This window comes from Myxocyprinus asiaticus, chromosome 6 (assembly GCF_019703515.2).
Source record: "Myxocyprinus asiaticus isolate MX2 ecotype Aquarium Trade chromosome 6, UBuf_Myxa_2, whole genome shotgun sequence".
NCBI classification, from domain to species: Eukaryota; Metazoa; Chordata; class Actinopteri; order Cypriniformes; family Catostomidae; genus Myxocyprinus; species Myxocyprinus asiaticus.
This window is the reverse complement of record NC_059349.1, coordinates 11,037,910-11,064,032: the sequence shown is the minus strand read 5'-3', so window position 1 is coordinate 11,064,032 and position 26,123 is coordinate 11,037,910. Positions and strand designations below refer to the sequence as shown.

At 39.5% G+C, this 26,123-nt stretch overlaps 1 protein-coding gene across 1 annotated transcript in view; it reads left to right on the top strand.

Annotated features, from left to right (window-relative positions):
• LOC127441959 (corticotropin-releasing factor receptor 2-like) overlaps positions 1–26,123 on the top strand; it is a 131,832-nt gene that overhangs the window by 73,529 nt on the left and 32,180 nt on the right. Inside the window, exons 3-9 of the mRNA XM_051699568.1 lie at positions 10,280–10,365; positions 13,444–13,550; positions 17,079–17,196; positions 18,033–18,186; positions 23,172–23,232; positions 24,613–24,685; positions 25,574–25,659. Coding sequence (XP_051555528.1) covers positions 10,280–10,365; positions 13,444–13,550; positions 17,079–17,196; positions 18,033–18,186; positions 23,172–23,232; positions 24,613–24,685; positions 25,574–25,659 — 685 coding nt within the window. The remainder of the gene's footprint in view (positions 1–10,279; positions 10,366–13,443; positions 13,551–17,078; positions 17,197–18,032; positions 18,187–23,171; positions 23,233–24,612; positions 24,686–25,573; positions 25,660–26,123) is intronic.

Genomic DNA, 26,123 nt, shown 5'->3' with positions numbered 1-26,123 from the left:
TTCCAACCATGTGGAGAGTCTTCAAGGTAGATCCTGCCCAATGGGGGAGGAGTTACTACAAACATGGAGACTGGGGCAGAGGGGCTCTGCCCAAGGAAGACGCAGTTTGCCGACAGGGAAACGAATTAGCGGAAGATATATAATCGCATGGGGTTAGCCTTACAGGGAACCGCCACATGCGGAGCACTTACCCCAGAACAGGACTCTTAGTTAGCACGTGTACTGGGCCGGCAGCAAATCTCTCCAAAATCTCAACTGTCACAGGGCTCGGAGGAAGTCAACCAGGGAACAAACTTGTGAACATTACTGGGAATTAATGGCGCACGTCTTAAGCTCAAAAGTAGGTGGAAGGCGGTATGTGCAAGCGATACACCCGGCTGGCTATCCCGGGCTTATCTGCTTGTGTTGCGTGCCACTACCTGGGACGAAACCGGTTCCACCTGGAGGTTGTAGAACCTTGCAAAGGTGTTGGGTGTTGCCCAGCCCGCTGCTCTGCACATGTCTGTTAGAGAGGCACCCCTGGCCAGGGCCCAGGAAGCTGCTACACCCCTGGTAGAATGGGCTCGTAGCTCTACCAGGGGCGGCATGTCCTGGGCGAGATATGCCATAGTTATGGCGTCAATAAGCCAATGGGCGATCCTCTGCTTGGAGACAGCGCTTCCTTTCTGCTCTGCACCAAAGCAGACAAAGAGCTGCTCAGAGATTCTAAAGCTCTGCGTGTGATCCAAATAGATGCGTAAAGCGTGCACCGGACACAGCAACAACAGGGCTGGGTCTGCCTCCTCCTGTGGCAGCGCTTGCAGTTTCACCATCTGGTCCCTAAAAGGGGTGGTGGGAACCTTGGGCACATAGCCCGGTCGGGGTCTCAGGATCACGTAAGAGTAACCCGGACTGAACTCCAGGCACGTTTCGCTGACAGAGAATGCTTGCAGGTCACCTACCCTCTTGATGGAAGTGAGCGCAGTCAGGAGGGCAATCTTCAAGGAGAGTACCTTAAGCTCAGCTGACTGCAAAGGCTCAAAGGGGGCTCTCTGTAGACCCTGAAGAACTACAGAGAAGTCCCATGAGGGAACGAGGTGCGGTCTGGAGGGATTCAGCCTCCTGGCACCTCTTAGGAACATGATGATCAGGTCGTGCTTCCCTAAGGGCTTACCGTCGACTGCGTCGTGGTGTGCTGCTATGGCGGCAACGTACACCTTCAAGGTGGAAGGGGACAGCCTCCCTTCCAACCTCTCCTGCAGGAAGGAAAGCACTGATCCGACTGCACATCTCTGGGGGTCTTCGCGTCAGGAAGAACACCACTTAGCGAACAGACACCACTTAAAGGCATACAGGTGCCTCGTAGAGGGGGCCCTACCCTGAGTGATCGTGTCTACCACCGTGGGTGCCAGAGGGTGCCCCGTCCCTGAGAAAGAAGGTCCTTCCTCAGGGGAATTCGCCATGGGGGAGCTGTCGCGAGGTGCGTGAGGTCCGAGAACCACGTCCGGGTTGGCCAGTAAGGTGCTAGCAGGATGACCTGCTCCTCGTCCTCCCTGACCTTGCACAGGGAAACGCATATTTGCACAGGCCAGGGGGCCAGCTGTGTGCCAGCGCATCTATGCCGAGGGGAGCCTCGGTGAGGGCGTACCAGAGCGGGCAGTGTGAGGATTCTTGGGAGGCGAACAGGTCCACCTGATGGTGGAGTCTCCACTCTCAGCTGGACCACCTGATGGTGGAGTCTCCACTCTCCCCTGAGGGTAACCTGCAATGACAGCGCGTCCACTGTAGTATTGAGGTTGCCCGGGATGTGAGTGGCTCACAGCTACTTGAAGTGCTGCTGACTCCAGAGGAGGAGACGGCGGGCGTGTTGTGACATACAACAAGGCGCAGACCGCCTTGGTGGTTGACATATGCTACTGTTGCCATGTTGTCTGTCCGAACTAAAACGTGCTTGCCCTGGATCAACGGCCGGAACCTCCACAGGGCGAGCAGAATTGCCAACAACTCGAGGCAGTTGATGTGCCAATGCAGTTGTCCAGAGTTCGGCAGCTGCCTGCCCGTTGCAAACAGCGCCCCAGCCCGTTTTGGAGGTGTCTGTCATGACCACGACACGCCTGGAGATCAGTTCTAGGGGAACACCTGCCCGTAGAAATGAGAGGTCGGTCCAAGGGCTGAAAAGATGGTGACAGACCGGCGTGATGACCACGCGATGTGTCCCGTGGTGCCATGCCCATCTCGGGACTCGAGTCTGGAGCCAGTGCTGAAGCGGCCTCATATGCATCAACCCGAGCGGGGTGGCCACCGCTGAGGATGCCATATGCCCCAGGAGCCTCTGAAAAAGTTTCAGTGGAACCGCTGTTTTCTGTTTGAAAGTGAGAGCCACGTGTCCAAGTTCCGCTCAAGGGGGACCAAGGGGACAATGTCGTCGGACGTACCGGCAGGTGGGGCCTCGCGGCGGGGTGGAGCTCGAGGTGCCACACCACGTCGTGGTCGTGCTGAGTCTAGGGACATCGAAGCACTTACCTGGCTCCTTGTGACCACCCCCGGAACAGCCTGGGATGGGGGAGGAAGAGGCCTGTCCTCGTAACCCGTGGAGACTGCCACATCGGGGGCGGCTGTGTGCCACAGCTGGGCGCTCAGGGGCGGAAAGGCCACCGCTGGAGCGCCAATCCTGCAAGAAAAAACCCGTGGACGGTAGTCGTCGTGACGACCGTACACACCAGGTTTGTGACCCAGGGAGGAAGGAAGCCGCTCTTTTGCTGAGCTGTTGGGTACCGCAGCCACTTGGGCATGCAGCGAAATCAAACAAAAAGGCAACAAGAGATTTTCTGCCCGGCCCTCCACCGGGGGATGGAGTGGTCTTTTTACCAGCTCCAAGTGAGTGGGTTCCTTCGTCCCTGAGTCGCCCGTCTCAGGGGCGCTTTGAGGACCTCCATGGGCGACGAGCAGACGGGGTGCGGGATCTTGAGCCGCGTCGGGGCAGGATGTGCTGGATTGCCTCCGTCTGCTGCTTCACTGCCGAGAACTGCTGGGCAAAGTCCTCAACGGTGTCACCGAATAGGCCCGCCTGGGAAAAGGGGGCAGCTAGGAACCATGTCTTTTCGGCCTCACCCATTTCGACCAGGTTGAGCCAAAGGTGGCTCTCTTGGACCACTAGTGTGTCCATCGTCCTCCCGAGAGACCGCGCCGTGACCTTCGTCGCTCGGAGAGCGAGGTCGGTCACCGAGCGCAGTTCCTGCATCAGATCTGGTGCGGAACTACCCTTGTGCAGTTTTTCAACGCCTTGGCTTGGTGGACCTGCAGGAGAGCCATGGCGTGCAGGGCGGAGGCGGCTTGTCCAGCAGCGCTTTAGGCTTTAGCCGTCAGGGACGATTTCTTACAAAAGCAAGCCGTGACCGCAACATTGCCATGGTCGTGTTCTCGCAGTGAGAACATGAACCATCCACAAATGCTGCCTCCGTGTGGGTCGCGCCCAGACACGAAGACAGCGATCATGACCATCCGAAGTTGAGAGATAACGACCGCAACCAGGATTAACACACAATCGGAAAGGCACCTTTAAAAAGACGCATCTTTAAAAAGACGTTCCGTGTGTGCCGCTCTTTTAGAGAAATATATACTCTTTTAGAGGAGGAAAAGCTCTTTCAGAAAATATACTCTCTTGTTTTTCTGCCGAAGCGCCCAGGGGCGTTCTCTGCAGTGCACCAGTGCAGAGGAGGGAGAAGCTGCTGATTTGTACTGTCTGATCCAGCAGAAGTGAATGAACAGTAGTATTCAGCTCAATGAGCATGACCATTTGGCTCTGAAGAGAAAATCTGAATGAGTGGTTGCATACCAGCTCCTTTTATACCCGTATGTCCAGGGGAGTGGCATGCAAAAACCACTCGCCAATTTTCATTGGCCTTTTATCAAAGACCAGAGGTGTCTCGGGCTCCCAAGAGTGACCCCTAGTGTCACTACATCGACACAACATCGAGTGGGTGACAGATAGGGAACAAAACAATATGTAACAATTCAATGCTTTATTAACATTTTCCAAACAAAGCCTTCCAAAGTATAAAGATAGAAATTCACTAAAATATCACCAATTCAAGTAACATTAAACGTTTCCCAAAGTCTAAGTGAGAGTTTGACTAATTGAAAGAACTAGTCTCCATATAGGTTGCATATTCATTGCAATGGGCATTAAATCTCTTAAACTCTCATCCTCTAGAATATTAATCTGCCTATAGACTGTGGCTATCCATTTTGTTACAGCAATCGTGAAGCCATGTTCATGATTCACGTCAGGGCTTTATTGCTTTATGTATGCCTATAATGTACTGTCAGCTGGTTCCGCTTCGTGTCGGGGTCCTGATCACCCTGTTGGGGTTTATTTACATTTACATTTTACATTTACATTTAGTCATTTAGCAGACACTTTTATCCAAAGCGACTTATAAATGAGAGACATAGCAAGCAATTTGTCTTACAAAGTTTAACAACATCTGCAGTATGGGACTGCCGAGTTTTCACAGTGGCTGGAGTAGTAAAGCTGCTAGCACAGAAGAAAGAGACAGACAACGATACATTTTTTGTACATTAAGTGCACGCTGAGTGCAGTGTTAAGTACAATTAGTGTGGGTTGGTTATGTGCTCGCGGAACAGATGTGTTTTCAGCTGGTTCTTGAATATTTAGAAGGTAACAGGAGATCGTGTGGAGGTTGGAAGTTCATTTCACCACAGAGGAGCAGAGAAAGTGAGCGATCGTGAAATAGACTTTGAGCCTCTTTGTGATGGGACCACCAGGCGTCACTTATTCATAGACTGCAGAGGGCAAGTTAGAGCATAGACCTGAAGAAGTGAATTAAAGTAAGAGGGTGCGGTTCCATTGGCTGTCCTGAAAGCCAGAGTCAAAGCCTTGAATTTGATGCGGGCAGCTACAGGTAGCCAGTGGATTGAAATCAAGAGTGGGGTGACATGAGCCCTTTTTGGCTGATTGAAGACCAGGTCCACTGCTGAATTCTGGACCATCTGCAGTGGCTTAATTGTGTTAGCTGGAAGGCCAAACAACAGAGCATTGCAGTAGTCCAGTCTTGAAATTACCAGAACTTGGACCAGGAGCTGTGTAGCATATTCAGACAGGAAAGGTCTGATTTTCCTGATGTTGTAAAACACGAATCTGCAAGACCAGGCGGTTGATGAGATATGTACAGTGAAATTAAGCTGGTCATCTACCACCTCTCCCAGGTTCCGGGCTGTTCTGGTTGGTGTTAGTGTAGTTGAACCAAGATGAAATGTGAGGTTGTGGTCAACAGATAGGTTGGCTGGGATCACGAGGAGTTCTGTTTTGGCTAGGTAGAGCTGAAGGTGTCATTCCTTCATCCAGGCCGAAATGTCCGAGAGGCAGGCAGAGAAACGAGCTGAGACAGTAGGGTCATCAGGCTGGTTTATTGTCCGATTACAACCGACTGTACATTATCCCTTACTTAATTAATCGTATGTATTAACGCGTTAATTCTGACAGCTCTAAAAAAAAATCTCTCTGTAATTAATTGTGGAATTGCCTTATCCACAAATAATAAATTCTCCAAAAAATTTGGTATCTAAGCAGGCAGCATAATATGCACAAAATATGCTGATATTTATATATATATATATATATATATATATATATATATATATATATATATATATATATATATATATATATGTGTGTGTACATTATTCCAAACTTTTGGCCGCCAGTGTATATACAGGTGCATCTCAATAAATTAGAATGTCGTGGAAAAGTTCATTTATTTCAGTAATTCAACTCAAATTGTGAAACTCGTGTATTAAATAAATTCAGTGCACACAGACTGAAGTAGTTTAAGTCTTTTGTTCTTTTAATTGTGATGATTTTGGCTCACATTTAACAAAAACCCACCAATTCACTATCTCAAAAAATTAGAATATGGTGACATGCCAATCAGCTAATCAACTCAAAACACCTGCAAAGGTTTCCTGAGCCTTCAAAATGGTCTCTCAGTTTGGTTCACTAGGCTACACAATCATGGGGAAGACTGCTGATCTGACAGTTGTCCAGAAGACAATCATTGACACCCTTCACAAGGAGGGTAAGCCACAAACATTCATTGCCAAATAAGCTGGCTGTTCACAGAGTGCTGTATCCAAGCATGTTAACAGAAAGTTGAGTGGAAGGAAAAAGTGTGGAAGAAAAAGATGCACAACCAACCGAGAGAACCGCAGCCTTATGAGGATTGTCAAGCAAAATCGATTCAAGAATTTGGGTGAACTTCACAAGGAATGGACTGAGGCTGGGGTCAAAGCATCAAGAGCCACCACACACAGACGTGTCAAGGAATTTGGCTACAGTTGTCGTATTCCTCTTTTTATGCCACTCCTGGCGTCTTACCTGGGCTAAGGAGAAGAAGAACTGGACTGTTGCCCAGTGGTCCAAAGTCCTCTTTTCAGATGAGAGCAAGTTTTGTATTTCATTTGGAAACCAAGGTCCTAGAGTCTGGAGGAAGGGTGGAGAAGCTCATAGCCCAAGTTGCTTGAAGTCCAGTGTTAAGTGTTAAGTGTTAAGTTTCCACAGTCTGTGATGATTTGGGGTGCAATGTCATCTGCTGGTGTTGGTCCATTGTGTTCTTTGAAAACCAAAGTCACTGCACTCGTTTACCAAGAAATTTTGGAGCACTTCATGCTTCCTTCTGCTGACCAGCTTTTTAAAGATGCTGATTTCATTTTCCAGCAGGATTTGGCACCTGCCCACACTGCCAAAAGCACCAAAAGTTGGTTAAATGACCATGGTGTTGGTGTACTTGACTGGCCAGCAAACTCACCAGACCTGAACCCCATAGAGAATCTATGGGGTATTGTCAAGAGGACAATGAGAAACAAGAGACCAAAAAATGCAGATGAGCTGAAGGCCACTGTCAAAGAAACCTGGGCTTCCATACCACCTCAGCAGTGCCACAAACTGATCACCTCCATGCCACGCCAAATTGAGGCAGTAATTAAAGCAAAAGGAGCCCCTACCAAGTATTGAGTACATATACAGTAAATGAACATACTTTCCAGAAGGCCAACAATTCACTAAAAATGTTTTTTTTATTGGTCTTATGATGTATTCTAATTTTTTGAGATAGTGAATTGGTGGGTTTTTGTTAAATGTGAGCCAAAATCATCACAATTAAAAGAACCAAAGACTTAAACTACTTCAGTCTGTGTGCACTGAATTTATTTAATACACGAGTTTCACAATTTGAGATGAATTACTGAAATAAATGAACTTTTCCACGACATTCTAATTTATTGAGATGCACCTGTATATATATATTAGAGACGTCAGAATTAACGCGTTAATGCATGCGATTAAAAAATATGTACGCGTTAATTTTTCTTAATCGCCATTAACTCATTTACTGTTAATACAGCATAATCCAGCATAAACTCTGGTTGGAAGAGCAGAATTTTAGTAATATGTCTGCCCAGAGTCATTACACTGATGCATACTCCACAACACACACACACACACACACACATGTTTCATGTGGAGTTCAAAGCGGTGCTTGACATTGGCACTACTGCCCTGATGTGAATCTTGGACGTGGCCTCAGGATTTCTGTAGAAAAGCGGATAGCCACAGTCTACGGGCAGATTCATATTTTGGAGGATAAGAGATTTAATGCCCATTGCAATTAAAATGTTTGATGTGGGGGCCTGGGTAGCTCAGCAAGTATTGATGCTGACTACCACCCCTGGAGTCGCGAGTTCGAATCCAGGGTGTGCTGAGTGACTCCAGCCAGGTCTCCTAAGCAACCAAATTGGTCCGGTTGCTAGGGAGGGTAGAGTCACATGGGGTAACCTCCTCGTGGTCACGATTAAGTGGTTCTCACTCTCAATGGGGTGCGTGGTAAGTTGTGCGTGGATCACGGAGAGTAGCATGAGCCTCCATATGCGGAGTCTCCATGGTGTCATGCACAATGAGCCACGTGATAAGATGCGCGGATTGATGGTCTCAGAAGCGGAGGCAACTGAGACTTGTCCTCCACCACCTGGATTGAGGTGAGTAACCGCGCCACCACGAGGACCTACTAAGTAGTGGGAAAAGGGCATTCCATATTGGGAGAAAAGGGGATACAAATAAAAAATTAAAATTAAAATACAAAATTTATGACTTGAATTGGGGATATTTTAGTGCATTTCTAACTTTATATTGTGGAAGACTTTGTTTGGAAAAGGTTAATAAAGCATTATTTTGTTACATAATGTTTTGTTTTCTTTCCTTAGATGTAAATAAATGAATTTTGACAGGAAAAGAAGTATACATAGTGTCATACATAGCAGATTCAAAATCTGCAATTAATCGTGATACATCATGATGACGCCGCGGATGGCCTCCTTGGTGTGGAGCACTCCTATTGTTTTGTTGTTTTTGTTTGTTTGTCCTGTGTTTAGTAGTCAGTTTTACCAGAGACGAACTGCTGAACATTCGACAGCTTATACCAGACAGTCTTTTCCCGGTTTTTGAATATTCAGACGTTTTGCTAAACATGTTAGTTGGAGGCGCGGCTTTGTTGTTCAGGAGACGCAGGCGAGGAAGACGAGGTGGTGCGCTGGTCAAACTCCATCGGCGGGGCTTTTGAACAACACTGCCGAGCATTCATTTTGCGAATCTCTGCTCTCTTCCTAACAAAACGGACGAACTACATCTCCTCACCCACACAAACAAGGACTTTTCAACCTCTGCTGCCTTGTTCTTCACAGAAACCTGGCTGAGTGAAGCCATTCCGGACAGTGCGTTACATCTGCCAGGCTTCCAGCTGTTCAGATTAAGTTTTATTTTTTATTATTCTATTTGTTTTGTACTTTTATAACACAAGATATGCTTTTCAGTTTTGTAGCTGATTGTGACCAAATACCTTTTATTTTTTATCAACCCTACAAAAAAATATGACCTAAGCAAGAGTGCATTCTGTTTTTCTGCTTAGTGCTTAATACACTTAATACTGTACCAACTACCTCAGGGGCGACTAAATGCCACTAGGTGGAACAAACTGTAATTTGCACTACTGTCTGTTCAAAATAAATGAAAAGAATCCTAGCATTTGGGATTTGTTGCTTTTTCCTGTTGTACCGAACTCGTATCGAACCGTGACCTCAAAACCGAGGTACGTACCGAACCGTGACTTCTGTGTACTGTTACACCCCTATATGTATTAGTATATGTATATACTGTATATACATATATTCACAAACACACAATTTAGACAACCTTTGCATTAAGTGCAGAAGCATGCTAGATTTTGAGAAATGACCATGTCAGCAGCAAATATAAGTTATATATACTGAATACTATTGTTATTCCACATAATGCAAAAAGTCAGCAGTCCACAAACTTCTCCAAGACTGTCCAAGTCTAAAACAAGTCCAAGACTGCTGGCAGATGTCAGCCATGCTTATCATGGCCTCAATTATAAAAAAATAAAAAATGCAGAGAAGTTCTTCAGGTTACCATAGACAGAAAAGCTGACTCGTGGTGAATATTGGAGTGTCCCTAATAAAATGACCATAATAATGAGATGCAGAAAATTAAATGGATTTTGAAAAACCTAATTTATTAAGTTTGCAAGTGCTCCTTGGAAGGGAAATAATAAATTACTGTGAAATGGAAAAATCAGAGGGCAAAAACCAATGCAAAGCAAGTCAACTGGAGCATGGCGGATTTTCAAAAATATGCAAAATTACTCCCAGGAATAAGGAACTAAGTAAATCCGTTCTGTGAGTTTACATATTACATGCTCAAATACCCAAATGAAAAGCAGCATATCACAAAGGTAAACTCTGAGCTGGAAGGTTTACCATAGATAGGGCCAATAGCCCTTGAAATAGAGTTGAACTTAAAATGAGTCAACTTCGTAGAGATGAATGCATGGTCAGAAAATACAGAAAATAAATTAAAATGCAAAGATTACATTATTTACTCATATTATGTTGTTCCAAACCCATATAACTTTCACTCCTCTGTGGAACACAAAAGGTGAATTTTTGTAGAATATCCTGGCCACTAACACAATGAATGAAAATACATTTTTGAGTGAACTATTCCTTTAATATTATTGAAACGGTCATAACAGCTATTCAGAAATTTCCTGACTCCAAATTTATTTTAGCTTGTCTGGATTTTACCTCTTACAGTATGACCACTGAGCAGTCAAGCATTTCAGGAGATGTACTGCAAACTAAATGGGCACCTCTTTGGGCTTTAAGAAATAAATTACACTGACTTTTGAACTGCTTTCTTTCTGTGCAGGAAGTGCTTACAGAGAATGCATGGAGAACGGCACATGGGCTCTGAAGAGTAACTACTCCAGCTGTGAGCCCATCTTGGAGGAAAAGGTGGGTAACTGTTTGAAACCTGAACTGTAAATTGTTTTACAATGTTTATTCCTAGAACTTGATGTATAAAGATTCACCAAGCAGGAATTGTTTCTCTGAATAATCTAGGGTGACCAGATGACCATGCTAAAAATCATGATTGAATTATGAATAAATATCCTGTTTATGTCGGAGGCGGGGCCTGGCATGCTCCGACATTGCACTGGTGCTTTAATGTGGCCGATGTGGGTTTGAGTCTGAGTCTGGTCATCCAGCATCACTGCCTGTGCTGGCTATGTGCAAAACTGAAATGTAGGCAGCATGTCAGAGACTAAATGAATATTTGCCATGGCCATATTTTTAAAAGACCCCATGAAATTGCTTGATGAGCACTGTTTTCTGCCTGTATTTCCTAATGAAACAGGAAGTTTGGGTGGGACATATTGAACTTTTCTTAATTGGCAATAGGCTTTCATAAACGTGACAGCCATGCAGTGTTGGGAAAATTACTCAAAGTAACCAACTACAAATTACTTGTTATTTCGCTAAAATTGTAAACAGACAGTTTTGCTGATTACTTCATGGAAAAAGTAATCACATTACTAATTAATTTTACTTTACAAAACACTTCACAGAAATTGTTTTTTTTTTTTTCCATACAACGAATTCAAAGTAATGTGTATTTCCTCTTTAATCTAATTACAAGAATTTACTAAGAATTTTTTACGCGGCGCATCAAAAGCAATACAAACCATTATAATCAATGATGCTGCCTATACTGGAAGTGTTTGTTGCGGCATGTTGCGGTGCATCGAGTAACCGACATTAGACTGGTGTCCCTTTCCATTTTGCGCTGCTCGCGCTGGGGCTACTACTGCCAACAACAATAAAAATAAACGGTTTATAAAGTTCACCTCGACGCATCCAGTGTAGACAGCCTCAAGCTACTACGACATATCACGTAGCATTAACAGGGTGTTATGTATTGATTTTTAATGGGGTCTTTAATAACATTTAATTACAAAAATCAAACTGAAGCTAAAAAATATTATTAAAAAGGCTCAGACAAATGGTGTCCCATTGTTGAGACTCATAACAATACTTCTAAAATTGGAACTGTCTCAGTTTTGTCAGGACTTCTGGTCACCCTAGAATAATTTACTCTTTTTATGGTCAGTTGTTGGGGACATTTATTATCAAAACCTTGTCTGTATTATAGGTCAAGAAGCACACTTCAAAATATCATTGCATTTCCTGCTTTTTCTGCATTTGTCATAGAGTAGAATGTAAAATATGATTTAGTTTCTGCTGCACTGTAATACAAATCTCTACATCTCTGCTGAAGACAGTTACCCCCATTCCCCTGAGCAAATCAAATTTTTTTATTAGCTTGAATCAGATAATGCGATTAATTTCAATGCTTTTCGGCTTTCTGTTGTTTGCGGAATCCAAAATACTTCAGGCTCAGCATGCTGAATGACATATATATCATATAATCCATTTTGGCCCAATTATTATTCTATCCGTAACATGTTTTGTAGCAGCCTATTTTTGATGTGAGAAACTACTCAGCATTTACATGAATAGTAGGCAGGACTGGATGTTGTGTAACAAATGTACTCTCTTTAGATTCATATCGCTCGTTCATGCATCATTCAAGTTCTCACCGCATTTCACATAGATTCTGTATGCAAACATTGTGCAAAAGGACAATTGGATTCTTTTACCCTTGTGTCACAGTTGTGTGACCTCATTCTAACTTCCAGACTCACAAGGAATAAATGAATCTTGATCTACACAACTCTAATGTGAGCCTCCATTGTGAATCCAGCAAGGACAAAATGGTTGTAGAGTAATAACTTTTGATTTGTCCTATATTTAAAATAATTTATGATCATATAATAGTGTTTCTTCAACTAAATGGGCACTTTTGGCCATGTGGATGTGTTGAAAATGAACTGTATTACGACACACTTTGCACTCTCTCACTAGTTTAATTTGTCTACTAACAATGTCTAACAGTGAACACGCATGCATCAAAGGAGAATTCTGTTATTTATGTCATTTTTGTCTGAAATATCATAAGCATTTCTACCACATCTCTCTCTTTGTAAGGCTAATTTCATAGCTAGCATTTTACATATCCTAAATATACACAAGTAATATTAACACTTTTTGCATATTTTGACAAAATTACAGCTTGATTGGAAATTACATGCAATAAAAATGTATTTTCTTTACACATCAGATCTCATATTTCTCAAGCATGCTCTTCATTTTTGTCTCCTCGGTAACCAGGTAAACTAACTTTTGATAAAACTTTTTTAAAAGCAAAATTGGTGGTTGTGGTGGCAACCAACAAATGACAATGGACAGTTGTAATTTGTGTAAAAGCACTTAAGTAATAATTGTAAAAACGCTTTAAGGGATAGTTCACCCAAAAATGAAAATTATCTCATCATTTAATCACCCTCATGCCATCCCAGAAGAGTATTACTTTCTTTCAAGATTTTTAGAAGAATATTTCAGCTCTGTAGGTCCATACAATTCAAGTGAATGGTGACCAGACTTTCAAGCTCCAAAAAGCACATAAAGGCAGCATAAAAATAATCCATACAGCTACAGTGGTTAAATCCATATCTTCAGAAGTGAGTGAGAAACAGATCAATATATAAGTCCTTTTTTAATAGAAATCTATTTATTTTTTAAAAAGGATTTAAATATTGATTGCTTCAGAAGAGATACAGTATGTTAAACCACTGGAGTCATATTGATTCATTTTCTGCTGTGTTCATGTGATTTGGAGCTTGAAAGATCTGGTCACCATATACTTGCATTGTATGGACATACAGTGCTGATTATTCATCTAAAAATCTTTGTGTTCTGCAGTAGAAATAAAGTCATACACATCTGGGATGGCATGAGGGTGAGTAAATGATGAGAGAATTTCCATTTTTGGGTGAACTAACCCTTTAAGTTATAAATCGCTTTCACACAATACATATTTAAATGGTTTATGGTTATTTTACTCTTTAGATTATCATCGGTTTAAAATATCAGCAATAGCAACATTAGTAATAACGAATGTGTTCTTTACAGAGGAAGTACCCCATGCATTACAAGATAGCCCTCATCATTAATTACTTCGGTCACTGTATATCTGTTGGAGCTCTCGTTATTGCCTTCATCCTCTTTCTGTGCTTGAGGTAAGTGTGTCCAGGTTAGATTTGTAGTGTTGTGTGAGTAATGTCATGTGCTGAGGGCTTGATCGAGGTCAGTCATTTACAATGCATTCATAATGCCTTATAATACACCTAATAGTCAGTTGTATGCCCTTGTTAATAATACGTAACTACAATCATAATGCATTATTACACGGCTCTCTGGAGTTCTTGATTCTGATTGGTCAATTGTAGTTTGGTCAAATGCTTTGCATATTTTTAAGGGTCAAATCAGGTAGAAATAGGTCCAGCCTGATAATAATTTATTTATGATATAAAATTACATGACTGTGGTGACATTTTTGCAAAATGGCATTACGTCATTAATAAATTTGGATCCCAAACCTTTATAGTCATCTGAACCTCTTAGTCCTAAATTATTTATTTTAAGTATCCCGATATTTTTAGTAATTTTAATCTTTCGAAATATAATTAATTTTGCATCTTTGCACTTAATTTTCTTAATTTTTTTATATATATAATATTTATACATTTTATTCCTGTTAATTAACCTTTGTCATTTTTATTTCAATCAGATACTGCACCATATAATCATTATCCATTAGAGTTGTAACATTTACAACAAAAAACATTTCTCTCTCTCTCTCTCTCTCTCTCTCTCTCGCTCTCTGCCCTGCAAAGGAAAAAATGACAATAAACCTGACGTTGACTTTGATAATTGTATAAACGTATGTCATTCCATTTGTGTATTTACATTTGATATATTGATTTGATATAGCCAAAATGTACATTTTCAAGTATTAAAAATGACTTTTCACAAAGAAGAAATAAAGCCAGGGCTGTAGCAACCATTATAACCTGGGGTGACATTTCCCCCTTACTTCTAGAATTAATTTAGGGAATTAAACATATTTATATTTTTAGGAAATTATACATTATATTTAAAGAGTTTCGTAATTATTGTAAGGAAATAGTAGCCAGACTATAGTTAACGCCTTTGGTTTAAGTTGTGTTCTTTCTTATTGTTTTATTTGTGTTTTTAAAATTAGTAAATTACGTACAGTAGGTACTCAACCAGAATAGGCTATGTACCGCCATAGTCACCTCTTGAATTAGTCATTAGCAGCTCCAAATTGGACCATTTGACTGTTGTGCATTTCCGCCATCGCAGGTGAGACAGCAACTGAGTTCATCCATTAAAGAATCAAAGACCGCAGGACGGTTTATGAGCCGTCCACCGCGTCTCTGAGTGATAAACTAACAGCTGCTTTCTCTCCCACGATCACGAATCCGGCTTTGGGGCCGTCACTTAATTCTCTCTCTCTCGTACTAACCACACACACACGCGCGACCCCTCACAAACATTCTTGAACACATTTTTGGCTAGCAGATAGCTTCGTGATAAAGCTCAGCTTTGTCCCTAAGCTATCGTACAAGCAGATTCACACGGTAAACTGGTAGACACCATTGACTGGTTTCTCTCCGCCCACATTCGCAGCCATATACTCTGGCCGGAATTCTCGTGTGACATACTCTCCACAAGAGTCACGTCCGCCATTTTGTGCGCGTCCCTCCTTACACACACACACACACACACACACACACAAACCTTATGTGTTATAGGTTTATTTTGGTTTCCATATCTAATCATATCACTGTTTAGTTTGTAGTTGTAAGTCAGAAGTTTATTAACTGCATTGTATTAATTATTAATTGATATTACTGCATAAATAAACTTTGTTATATTTCAAAGAGAAGTGTTTTGGTTTGTTTTGCATACACCTGTGTCATGCTGACGGGATGCCAGTGCTCGGATTCAAGCCTTCATTTATTGTTTTTTTTCCCCGAAAATCGATATTCTTCGGATGTTGATTTTCCTAAGAAAACAATCTAATATTGAGACTGTTTTAATATTTGGTTATTAGTCCCTGATTCCAGGGTGGTGCCCCATCAATATTAATCCTTATTAATATTCTATTGATTTTTGATAATTGATAATTATCTTTGATGATTGTTGAATTTGAATGATCAATAAGCTAGTATTAATTTTAATTAATGTTTCATCAATGTTAACAATTAACGATTATCTTTGATAACTGTTGATTTAAAGGATTAAAAAAGCTCACATTGATTCTCACCAATGTTCTATTGATTTTAATCATTAATAATTATCTTTGATAATTATTAATTATTGCTAATAACAAAACCCGCTCCTAAACGTAGCGCACTACATTTACTGGAGCCCCATACGAGGTTTTAATGAGATAGATTCAATTAATTAATTTAAATATTAATGAATAACTAAAGAAATAATTACCAATTATTTCTGATAGTAACACTGATCTAAACAACCAGTAAAGCCCTACACCACATTATAGCGACCACGAGGAGGTTAACCCAATGTGACTCTACCCACCCTAGCAACCGGGCCAATTGGTTGCTTAGGAAGCCTGACTTCGAACTTGCGACTCCAGGTGTGGTATGCAGCACTACCCAGGCCCAGCAGATGATGTTTTTAAGGTCAATGCTCAATCGAGTTTTGAATCAACAGAACCTACTTGCCTAAACCGTAAACCTAAACCTAATCAGTAATGTCATAAAAAGCAAATATGAGATGAAAAGTGCAATTGATGAAGCAACCACATCATTTTGAAGTGCTTCTTTGACTTTCAGCTTACTTGCATGCTCTTCTGAACTCACATCCTGGTCCTTTGCATCGCCACTGTGCAACTTGATTTGCATTCAAATAAGCTTGTAAATCCAGTTGATTATGTAATGTAAACGTTAAAATGAATCGCCTGACAAGTCATGATCTATTGTGTTTTAATGTTATAAGATAGCATTGTGTGAGGAACAAGGCTAAAAAGTAAGTGATTATGAACTGATAATCAGCCATTTAATTATGATTTGTGTGAAAGTGAATAAAATGTGTTGTTGTTAGGCTTCTTTTGGTAATTTCACCAGGAATCTGCCGTGATAAGTACAATGAGCCTCGTAAAAATCATTTTGCAAAAATGTAGGTACAGTAACATGATTCTATGAGACCAGGTTGCATAGTCCCTTAGGTAAGTTAGCAGGTAACAACTACACGTTGTTTTGTAGTTGTTACCTACTGGTCATATTGTAGATGGTCATGTTTTGTCTAAAATTATTCTTATAGTTTACAACTATTGTATAAAAGCGATATCACACTCACAATTGTGCCGGTGGCCTTGTGCCTATATATGGCCAAATCACAGCCATATGATATTTAATACAACAGCACACAATTGCATTTGGGATATTGCTTAATTACAACTATGGTTGCAATTATTTATGAAAGAATGTGTATTGTGAGTCATAGTACATGAATAATACCTGTATCAGGCATTAATATACAGGCTTCATAGAAAGTATAACAGAACATTTCACTCTCTGTCTCTTCTTTGCACTCTCTTAATATTCACGCATACATATTTCCAGTATAATCAGCTCAAATCAAATGCTAACACTGAAACTGTGTCACCATGTAATAGTTGGAATGATTATGTTTTTGTTTTTTTTTTATTCCAGGAGCATCCGATGCCTTCGCAACATAATCCACTGGAATTTAATTACAACGTTCATTCTGAGGAATGTAATGTGGTTTTTGCTTCAGCTGATTGACCACAACATTCATGAGACCAATGAGGTAAGAAACAATTTTAAACTACTTGCATGTCAGCCTATTAGCATGGAAATGGATAAGCAAGTTTAGAACATTTCAATTTATGCTTTTGGCAAACGATTCCTTACCAAAGTAGTTTTCAAAACAGCTGAAACAACTAAAGAGAATGAGTAGTGGTATTTGTTTTTTTCTTTCACTGGAAAGACGCATTCTGTGCTTCTCAAAGCACTTTCTTTTCTTCATCTAGCACCTCATTAGAATCTTTCTTGTGTTTTTATTTCCAACTTGAAAATAATTGACAAGGAGAGCTAAGATCTGAGACTGTCATGGTCTAAAGTACTTAATTCTGTCATGTACCCAACATGCAATGTGTATTCAGACTCTCTGCCAAGAATGCATGAAAATGCTAATGATCTAACATCAAGAGCTTTACATAATCCTATAAGGAAAATTGTGACTGATGAGTTTGACGTTAGTGGAATGTTTTCCAATTGAAAGGTAACAATAACACTGATTTCTAACAGAAAGTAATGTTATTTACTCAACCTAGTGAAAGAGAGCAAACTAGTGAGTAATTAGGGAGGATTGTGCATATTTATGGTATACAGAAATCTTCAACTGATTGAACTGAGATTGTATGAGCTGAAATGTGTATTTCTGCTTATACTCACATGTATGTGAATAATGTGATTGCATTATTATTTGTAGGTATTTGTTTGTATAGTTATAAAATCAATTAGACAGCTGGAACATTCAAAGTTTCATTTTAACATCAAGTCTTGCTGTAAGGGATTTGCAGTATTTTAAGGCATCCAAATAGTTCACCCCAATTAACATCCTTTGTTTTTCTCTCTGTACAGCCCTGGTGCCGTCTCATAACAACAATCTATAATTACTTTGTGGTTACCAATTTCTTCTGGATGTTTGTGGAGGGCTGTTATCTTCACACGGCTATTGTGATGACATATTCCACAGACAAGCTCAGAAAATGGGTTTTCCTCTTCATTGGATGGTGTGAGTTGATTCAGCTCTGCTTGTTTTGAAAGGCCTAATCAACTGCAATTTACATTAACTGCAGATATGAAAGTAGAACTAAAGTCTGATGTTGTTTGATATTCAGCAAAGAAAGTTTTTAATTTAAGTTCTGATTTTATTAGGGGGAATTTCACAAAACCTGTCAAGTACATGAACATTACTAACCATATTTCCACCCCATTCATATTCAATCATATTCATCAGTTTGCTTTACAAATATGAAGTCTATCTCTAGGACCATTAAGATTTTTTGCATCCCCCTTCCTGAAATTCGCATCACACAATCTCACTCTCATTAATGTAATGTGGGATATACACTCACTGAGCACTTTATTAGGAACGCTATGGTCCTAATAAAGTGTCCGATGTGGTCTTCTGCTGTTGTAGCCCATCCGCCTCAAGGTTTGACGTGTTGTGCATTCTGAGATGCTATTCTTCTCACTACAATTGTACAGAGTGGTTATCTGAGTTACCGTAGACTTTGTCAGTTCGAACCAGTCTGGCCATTCTCCGTTGACCTCTCTCATCAACAAGGCATTTCCATCTGCAGAACTGCCGCTCACTGGATGTTTTTTTTTTTTTTTTTTTTGCCACCATTCTGAGTAAATTCTGGAGACTGTTGTGTGTGAAAATCCCAGGAGATCAGCAGTTACAGAAATACTCAAACCAGCCCATCTGGCACCAACAATAATGTCACGGTCGAAATCACTGAGATCAAATTTTTTCTCCATTCTGATGGCTGATGTGAACATTAACTGAAGCTTCTGACCCGTATCTGCATGATTTTATGCATTACACTGCTGCCACACGATTGGCTAAGATAATCGCATGATTAAGTAGGTGTACAGGTGTTCCTAATAAAGTGCTCAGTGAGTGTATAAATGCACGTTTCCTTGAGATTCACCAATACAATAATTATTCAAATTAAAACCCATTAAAGGCAAAATGAACGTACTGTATATAAGAATTTATCCTGTGTTTGTTTCATTATGCTTTATCTATAAAAGTCAAAGTTATTAACATGTAAAATATTGAATGGCAAAAAAAAAAAAAAAAAAAAAAATTACATTTATATGTTTATTTCCCAAGAGGATGCCACAGAAATTTAAAAGGATGGCTAAATTGCGATGCCGTTCACTGGGTTTAGCTCTTGATTGCATTCAACTGAAATGTCAAATTAGTTGCATCATACAGGTCATAGTAATTATAGCCATTTCTGAAATGTGTTTCCATTTATAATCACATGTTCTTTTAAATCGTCACATGCATGATGACATTTTGGGGATATTAAAAAACCCTTCATGGCAGATGGCAACATCATTAGTTTGAAAATGAGAGAGGTTCACCATTTTTTAACAGCAGAGGCTAGGTTTTCCAATAACGTGGCAATATATACTTTTATGATCGTCAAAGTTGTACGTTTTTCAACTTCCATGGAACACAAAAAGACCTGTTATGCAGAATGTTAGCATCAGTCACAATTCTCTTTCATTTCATAACATCTTTTGTGTTCAACAAATGACAGAAAGTCATACAGGTTGATGAAGGTGATGTTGCCAGAATTGTCATTTTCGGCTGAACTAAGCCATTGAGTTCTATTTTAAGTGAGGTATCTGATCCAAAGTGCTCAACTAAGAACTGCCCAATACTGTATGTCCAAGAGTGTTTTCTCAACATGAAAATTGTGTGGAAGTACCTCCAACCATGGCAATTCAATTTAATTTTGCAGAGACACCAAAAGTTAAATATTACTGAATTTAAAAGGAGACATAATAATGGTTTTGGTATGGGGTTCAGATGTATTTACATTCATTTATGCCTATTTATTTAAGTTTCAAACTGCAGGGTCACAAATGTCTTCTTTTGAAATCTATGTAATTAATAAGAACATTATCTCTCTATTGCCATTCTAGTTTTTCTTATCAAAGAAGGCCAACATAACGTTATACCGTAATATCTGTCATGTAAATTTAGGCCTGTATATCACGTTGCATGCACAGACTGCAGAGTATCCAATTGTTTTAAATGTGATTTTTTTTCAAAACTTTTTTATAACCTCAGAAATAGTGTACAATGGCTTTCCAATTATCAAAATATATGAATATGGTTTATGAAATGTCCCTTTGTCTCTAATAAACTGTAAAAATTCGAGAAAGGCACGTTTAAGTTGCACATAATAGACTTGTGAGCGGTTCAAAGCTGTCGTTAGTTTGCAAACATTTGAAGTGGTACTTATATAATGATGCTTTTGGGAAACGTGGCATAGAGGTTAAGCACTACTTACGGGCCAGTACCGTTCCAATTAGTACTTTGGGAAACCCAGCCAGAGACAGTTAAATGAATAAGTCACCTTCATGTCATTTCAAAGCTGTGTTATTTTTCTTCATCTAACATGTCATAATTTTTGTTATTTTGAAGCTTTAGAGCTCCAGGCCCTTTTCACTTTCATTACTGAAGAAAATGTTATGGGTTTGAAACAACAGGACAGTGAGTAAAGGATGACAGATTTTTATTTTTTATTTTGGGTGAACTATGCCTTTAAATGAGTTGAAACAGCATTGAAAACATTGCTTGAAACTACTTGAAAGATTATGACACTGACTGAATTAACAGAGCATTTAAACTATAGGACAGAGTGTGATTATCATAGAGTATACACAATAAAACTGGTAAGCATTTATTATTGAAAAGGCTAAATGCCATGCCGTGGACTTCCCTGCATAATCTGTGTTTGATATTCACTGAGATCTCTGTCTGTGTGCATAAGCAAAGGATTTTGGGGGTTGCTCAGGGCAGGCCGCATGAAGCAGTCAACTGCAGTTAAATATATTCAGCACGTGCTGTGAGATAGTTGAAAGGAAATCATATATAGTCAACAGACTTGACTTGTGTCAGCTGGCTGATTTACTGTGGGAGCTGGCTCAAGAGGCAGACCAAAAGGTCATCACTGACCTAAACTGCCTCCAACTGAGCCCACATTAAGAGAGTGTCTTACTCTCTGTAAAAATGTAGGGTAAAGGGAAAGTATGCTTAGATTGCTTTGATTATAAAAAAGAAAATGTCTGAGGTCATTTGAAAGCTTGTAACTGTAAGACCATAGACCATAGAAGTATTATTATTACCGTCAACAGCACCTATTGTCAGGACTGAAATTGGTTGTCATTTAGCCTGAGGATTATCCATCTCTGTCTTGATGTGAATGCACCTTTTCCCAGCAGCTCATTTCACATTTTCATTTTGTATTTGGTGTGAATAGGCCCTAAGATTAATCATCATTTCAAAATACTGTGCTATCATTTAGAGGCCAAAATGAAGGAGCACTGTACTGTAAACCACACTGTAAAAAGTGAATACAATCAGTTACCTGATTCTACCTAATCTGTCCATTAAAATCAGATTTTTCATGGGGCCACGTATCCCAGTAGGGGCCAGTTTAATTACTCCTCCATGTGACTTCTTCAAAGATTCATGGTTTTCTTGCTACTTGCACATTTAAGTAAGGGAATCATTGGCGTCTAAGTAGTCCAACAGCGCAACCCATTGTTAAATATAGCTTTGTGGAAGGTGCGATCATTCAATCAAGAGCACAATTACAGTCCTTTGAGCATGATCAAAACTTGGGCCCAAAATGATACAGTTAGGAGCCACGACTGGGCTCATATTCTAATTTGATCTGCTCAATTAATGTTTGTTGCTTTCAGCACTTTTGGTTTATTTCTGTGGCATCCTCTTGCACATGTTAGAGCAGTGTTTTATCAAATATAGTGTTCAATATGCAATCACCTTCTGGGACAAGAAGCATCTGTAGTTCACACCTGTTTCTGCAATTAAGGTTCACATACACTTACAATTAAGTGTTGGTGAAGCTACTTTAAACTGTAGTTTGCCATTTTACAAGCTACTCAGAATTTATGATAGTTCAACTACTCTGAAGTAGTTAGCAACACTACAAGCTGCTTCCAAAAAGTAGTGGAAACACTTTACATTAATGTTCCCTTTGTTAATTATAAATGGGTTCATTAATGACTAATAACTCATTTACAAATGTTTTGATATGCAGTTATAACAGCGTGCATAAAAAGGGTGACTTTCATTCAATACTTGCCAAATAGTGAGCCATGTTACCTCACATGACAGAATTTTAAATTTTTTGGTGAACTATCCAAATTAGAAGCATCACTACTTTTAATTACAGGTTGTTACTTGACAACACTAACCCCATTTACATGCACTCAAGAAAATGAGTTATTCGAGGGTTTTTGCAGAAAGTGGCATTCGGAAACGTCATGGAAGTGAGAACCCCACTTTCATTACGCCATTTAAGGGATTAAGAGAAAGTGGTTTAACACACCTGGGTTTCTCCCGGAGAATGCAGCTTACATATAACATATATGTAATCTATAAGGATAGAGCCATTCATCAAATCAAAAAGTCAACACAGCTGAAAGAATTCAACATTTCTCGGAGTACAGTGGGAAAAGCACATACACTATATACCCGTTTATACACACCAATGTAAAATATCGACTGTCCCTCACATTATGCACTTGGGGAATCCCAGAGTTTTATGTAAGAGGGAAACCCCACTATTGCAGTGCAATTCTGCTGCAGGTCCCGATAGAAAGTTAAGGAAACAAACGCAGCATCAACTCTGGAATATCTGGAAATAAAGTAAAGCAACAGAGAATAAAAAAATAGCGAAGTCTTCCTCAGATACCATGTTTGTTATTTACACAACCACCACGGGAAATTACTTTGATTCGGAGAAAGCTGCTTACTGACTGAGCCGTATGTGTGTGCTAGTAAAGAGAAAGCCGATAACAAAGTGCATGTAAACTCGTACGGCGCTTTCGAGTCAAGCAGCTTTAAGTTTGAGCAGCTTTCATCTTTAATAAGTATGAAAAGTGTGAGGTCTGCAAATGTTTACAGTACATGTATGCAAATGTATCTTCTCTCTCTTGTAGGTATACCATGTCCGATAATTATTGCATGGGCTATTGGAAAACTCTACAGTGAAAATGAACAGTAAGTTGCTGATTTAAAGAAGAAACTGTAAAATGAGCTTATGCTGTGAGTGAAAGAATGTTGAGGATGTTAAATGTAGAGTAAATCTCACAGGAGATGTCAATGAATGAGCCTGTGATTTTAATACTAGGAAATATTCTCCCTCCATATGTGAATGTTTTATTTCTAAAGGCTATTAGGCCTATGCAAAACTCGATGCTAAGGTGTTCACAACCTTAAGTCTCTATAAAATGTTTGTCTCCTATATGTCAGGAGTCCCCCCATCAATGTAAGTCTATGGGATTTTTCCATCTACCATAAGAGAAAGTATATTCTAACATTGCAAAAATGACACATGCACTTCACTATACTAATATATGCAAGTACTGTAGGCGTTTATCAGAAGACACCATGCCAATGGATGGGCCCTTTGGTGCTCATATCCACTGTCAATGAAAGCATTTATTTCATTGTGTCAGTATATTCAACACTAAAAAGCATTTCATGTATTCCCCAGAGCTTATCAAAACCAATAAAAAATGTTGGAAATGACAACAGCCTCTAGTGTGTTTAGTCCAGTTGAACATGGAAAGGCACACATTACTGGTGGTTTTTGCTCTTTATTTATGTGCATCATTTATTTTTTTCATTATTTATGTTTTCTGCTGAAGATTGACAGCCATGAATTAGCTTTATGAGTTAGCTTTACGGGGACTGATTAAGTAGATATTTTGTTTGTTTGATTTATGTCGCTGTGTCTGAGAAGGTTGAGCACAATTTTATATTATGGATACTTTTTTATTGATATTTTTTTTCACCTATTTTTTATTGATTAAACAAGCTTATTTTTTAAACAAGTTAATTGTTTGTGTGTGTGTGTGTGTGTGTGTGTGTGTGTGTGCGTGTGTCTCATTTTGCTTTGCTTTTGCTTTTTGTTTTGTTTTGTTTTGTTTTGTTTCACTCTTTGGAATAATTAGAGAACAAACTTTTTTTTTCAAACTTATTTTACAAATCATACATTTTATGATAAGTTCTGTGGATACAAGATTTTATATGTTAAACTAACACTGAACAATTTCATAAGCATTTTTTAATCTTGATCTTGTTAATTTCTACATATACTAATACACGTTTTACATTAAGATTCATATTAACTCTTAACATTAAGTTAATATTAGACAATGCATTATTAACTATCAATGGTATTTTGATAAATTAACATTTACCAAGATTAAAAAATGCTCTAAAACATTACTGTTCATTGTTAGTTCATGATACCTAATGCATTAACTAATGTTACGAATAGAATCTTATTGTAAAGTGTTATGTGTGTGAATGTGGTATTAACTGGTTTCAACTAATGCCTTTCTCGTAACTACACACTCTTTATTTTTGTTTCAGATGCTGGTTTGGGAAGGAACCTGGGAAGTATATGGACTACATTTATCAAGGGCCAGTGATACTTGTTCTTCTTGTAAGTGTTATTGGTACTCTTATTTTAGTAACGTGTAATTTCTCCTCATCCACATGTACCTTAGTTGAACAGCAAGTTCTTCAAAACCAAAATTGTTATTGTAATGCATATGTATTTTTGCAAGACAATGGCTCTGTCATATTCTCCTCACTTACCTGACTGGATTTCAGCCCAAATTTGTGGTTGCTGCCAATTTCTCCAACACAATAGCATGCAGAATTTATAGTGGACACAGACCTGGGATGAACCCAGATGCATTCCTAAAGCATTAGAACCGTGATGCCCAAATGCATTGAAATGCTCATATGTGATGTTGAAAAGCACCATTAAAAATGATTGACAACAGAAAATAGTTTGACCATGCCTGGATATTAGCTTTTTACATAATAGCAATGACAGCAATTTTCAGACAAGAGTGCTTGATCTTTGAGATCATTATTGAACTGATGTTAGATAAGAAGTTAAGTTTGAGTTTTTTCATGTAAGAGCATTATAAGAACAGTATTATCATGTAAGCCATGATAATACTGTTCATGGGGGGGGCAAAAAATAAAACAGCGATTACAGTAGTACATAATTCAAAAAGTCTGTATGAAACTTCTACATGTCTTTCATGTACTGAAAGATTTAAGAATGTTTACTACATCTGCCCAAATCCCTACTTCACCCAAAAATAAAAATAATCATTCACTCATTCACGGCAGAATGCTAGCCTAGTTCCCCATTCACTTTCATTGCATCTTTTTTCCATACAATGAAAGGAAGTGGTGACTCTGAAGTGGTGAGTAAATGATGACAGAATTTTCATTTTTGGGTTAACTATTCCTTTAATATCTTGACATTTAAATGATCATTAACATACCGGTTTTCTCTGCTTTCCCAATACAGATAAACTTTGTGTTCCTATTTAACATTGTGCGCATTTTAATGACGAAGTTGAGAGCTTCGACCACATCTGAAACAATACAATACAGGTAAAGAACTTATACCTTTTAACTTTCTCAAATTAGCAATGTTTACCACAAAGGAATGCAAAAAGGAGAATTTTTTACCCGGTCTCATGACAAGTCATAATAATAGTATGAGAGTTGGCTCGTACAAAAACCTAACACTTTTACTCCCATAGAGAAAAATAAACGGAACAACAAACAATGTTATTGCGATTTTCTTAAGTTTTACCCCTAAGCCAAACCCTAAACCTAACCACGATTTTAATTGGAAAATAACTGTTGTGTACCACGGAAGAAAGAAAACATCGGGTTTGGAAGAGACAAGGGAAACGTATTACAGGTTATTGATATACTACATCAGTCATTTGTATTGCATAAATAAATATGTAACGAGTCGAGTAACCAAATTTGTTCACTGACATTTTCTGACATTGAAAAGGAAGCTAAAGTGTGATGCCTATATAGAGTGCAACAGTGCCCGCCCACTT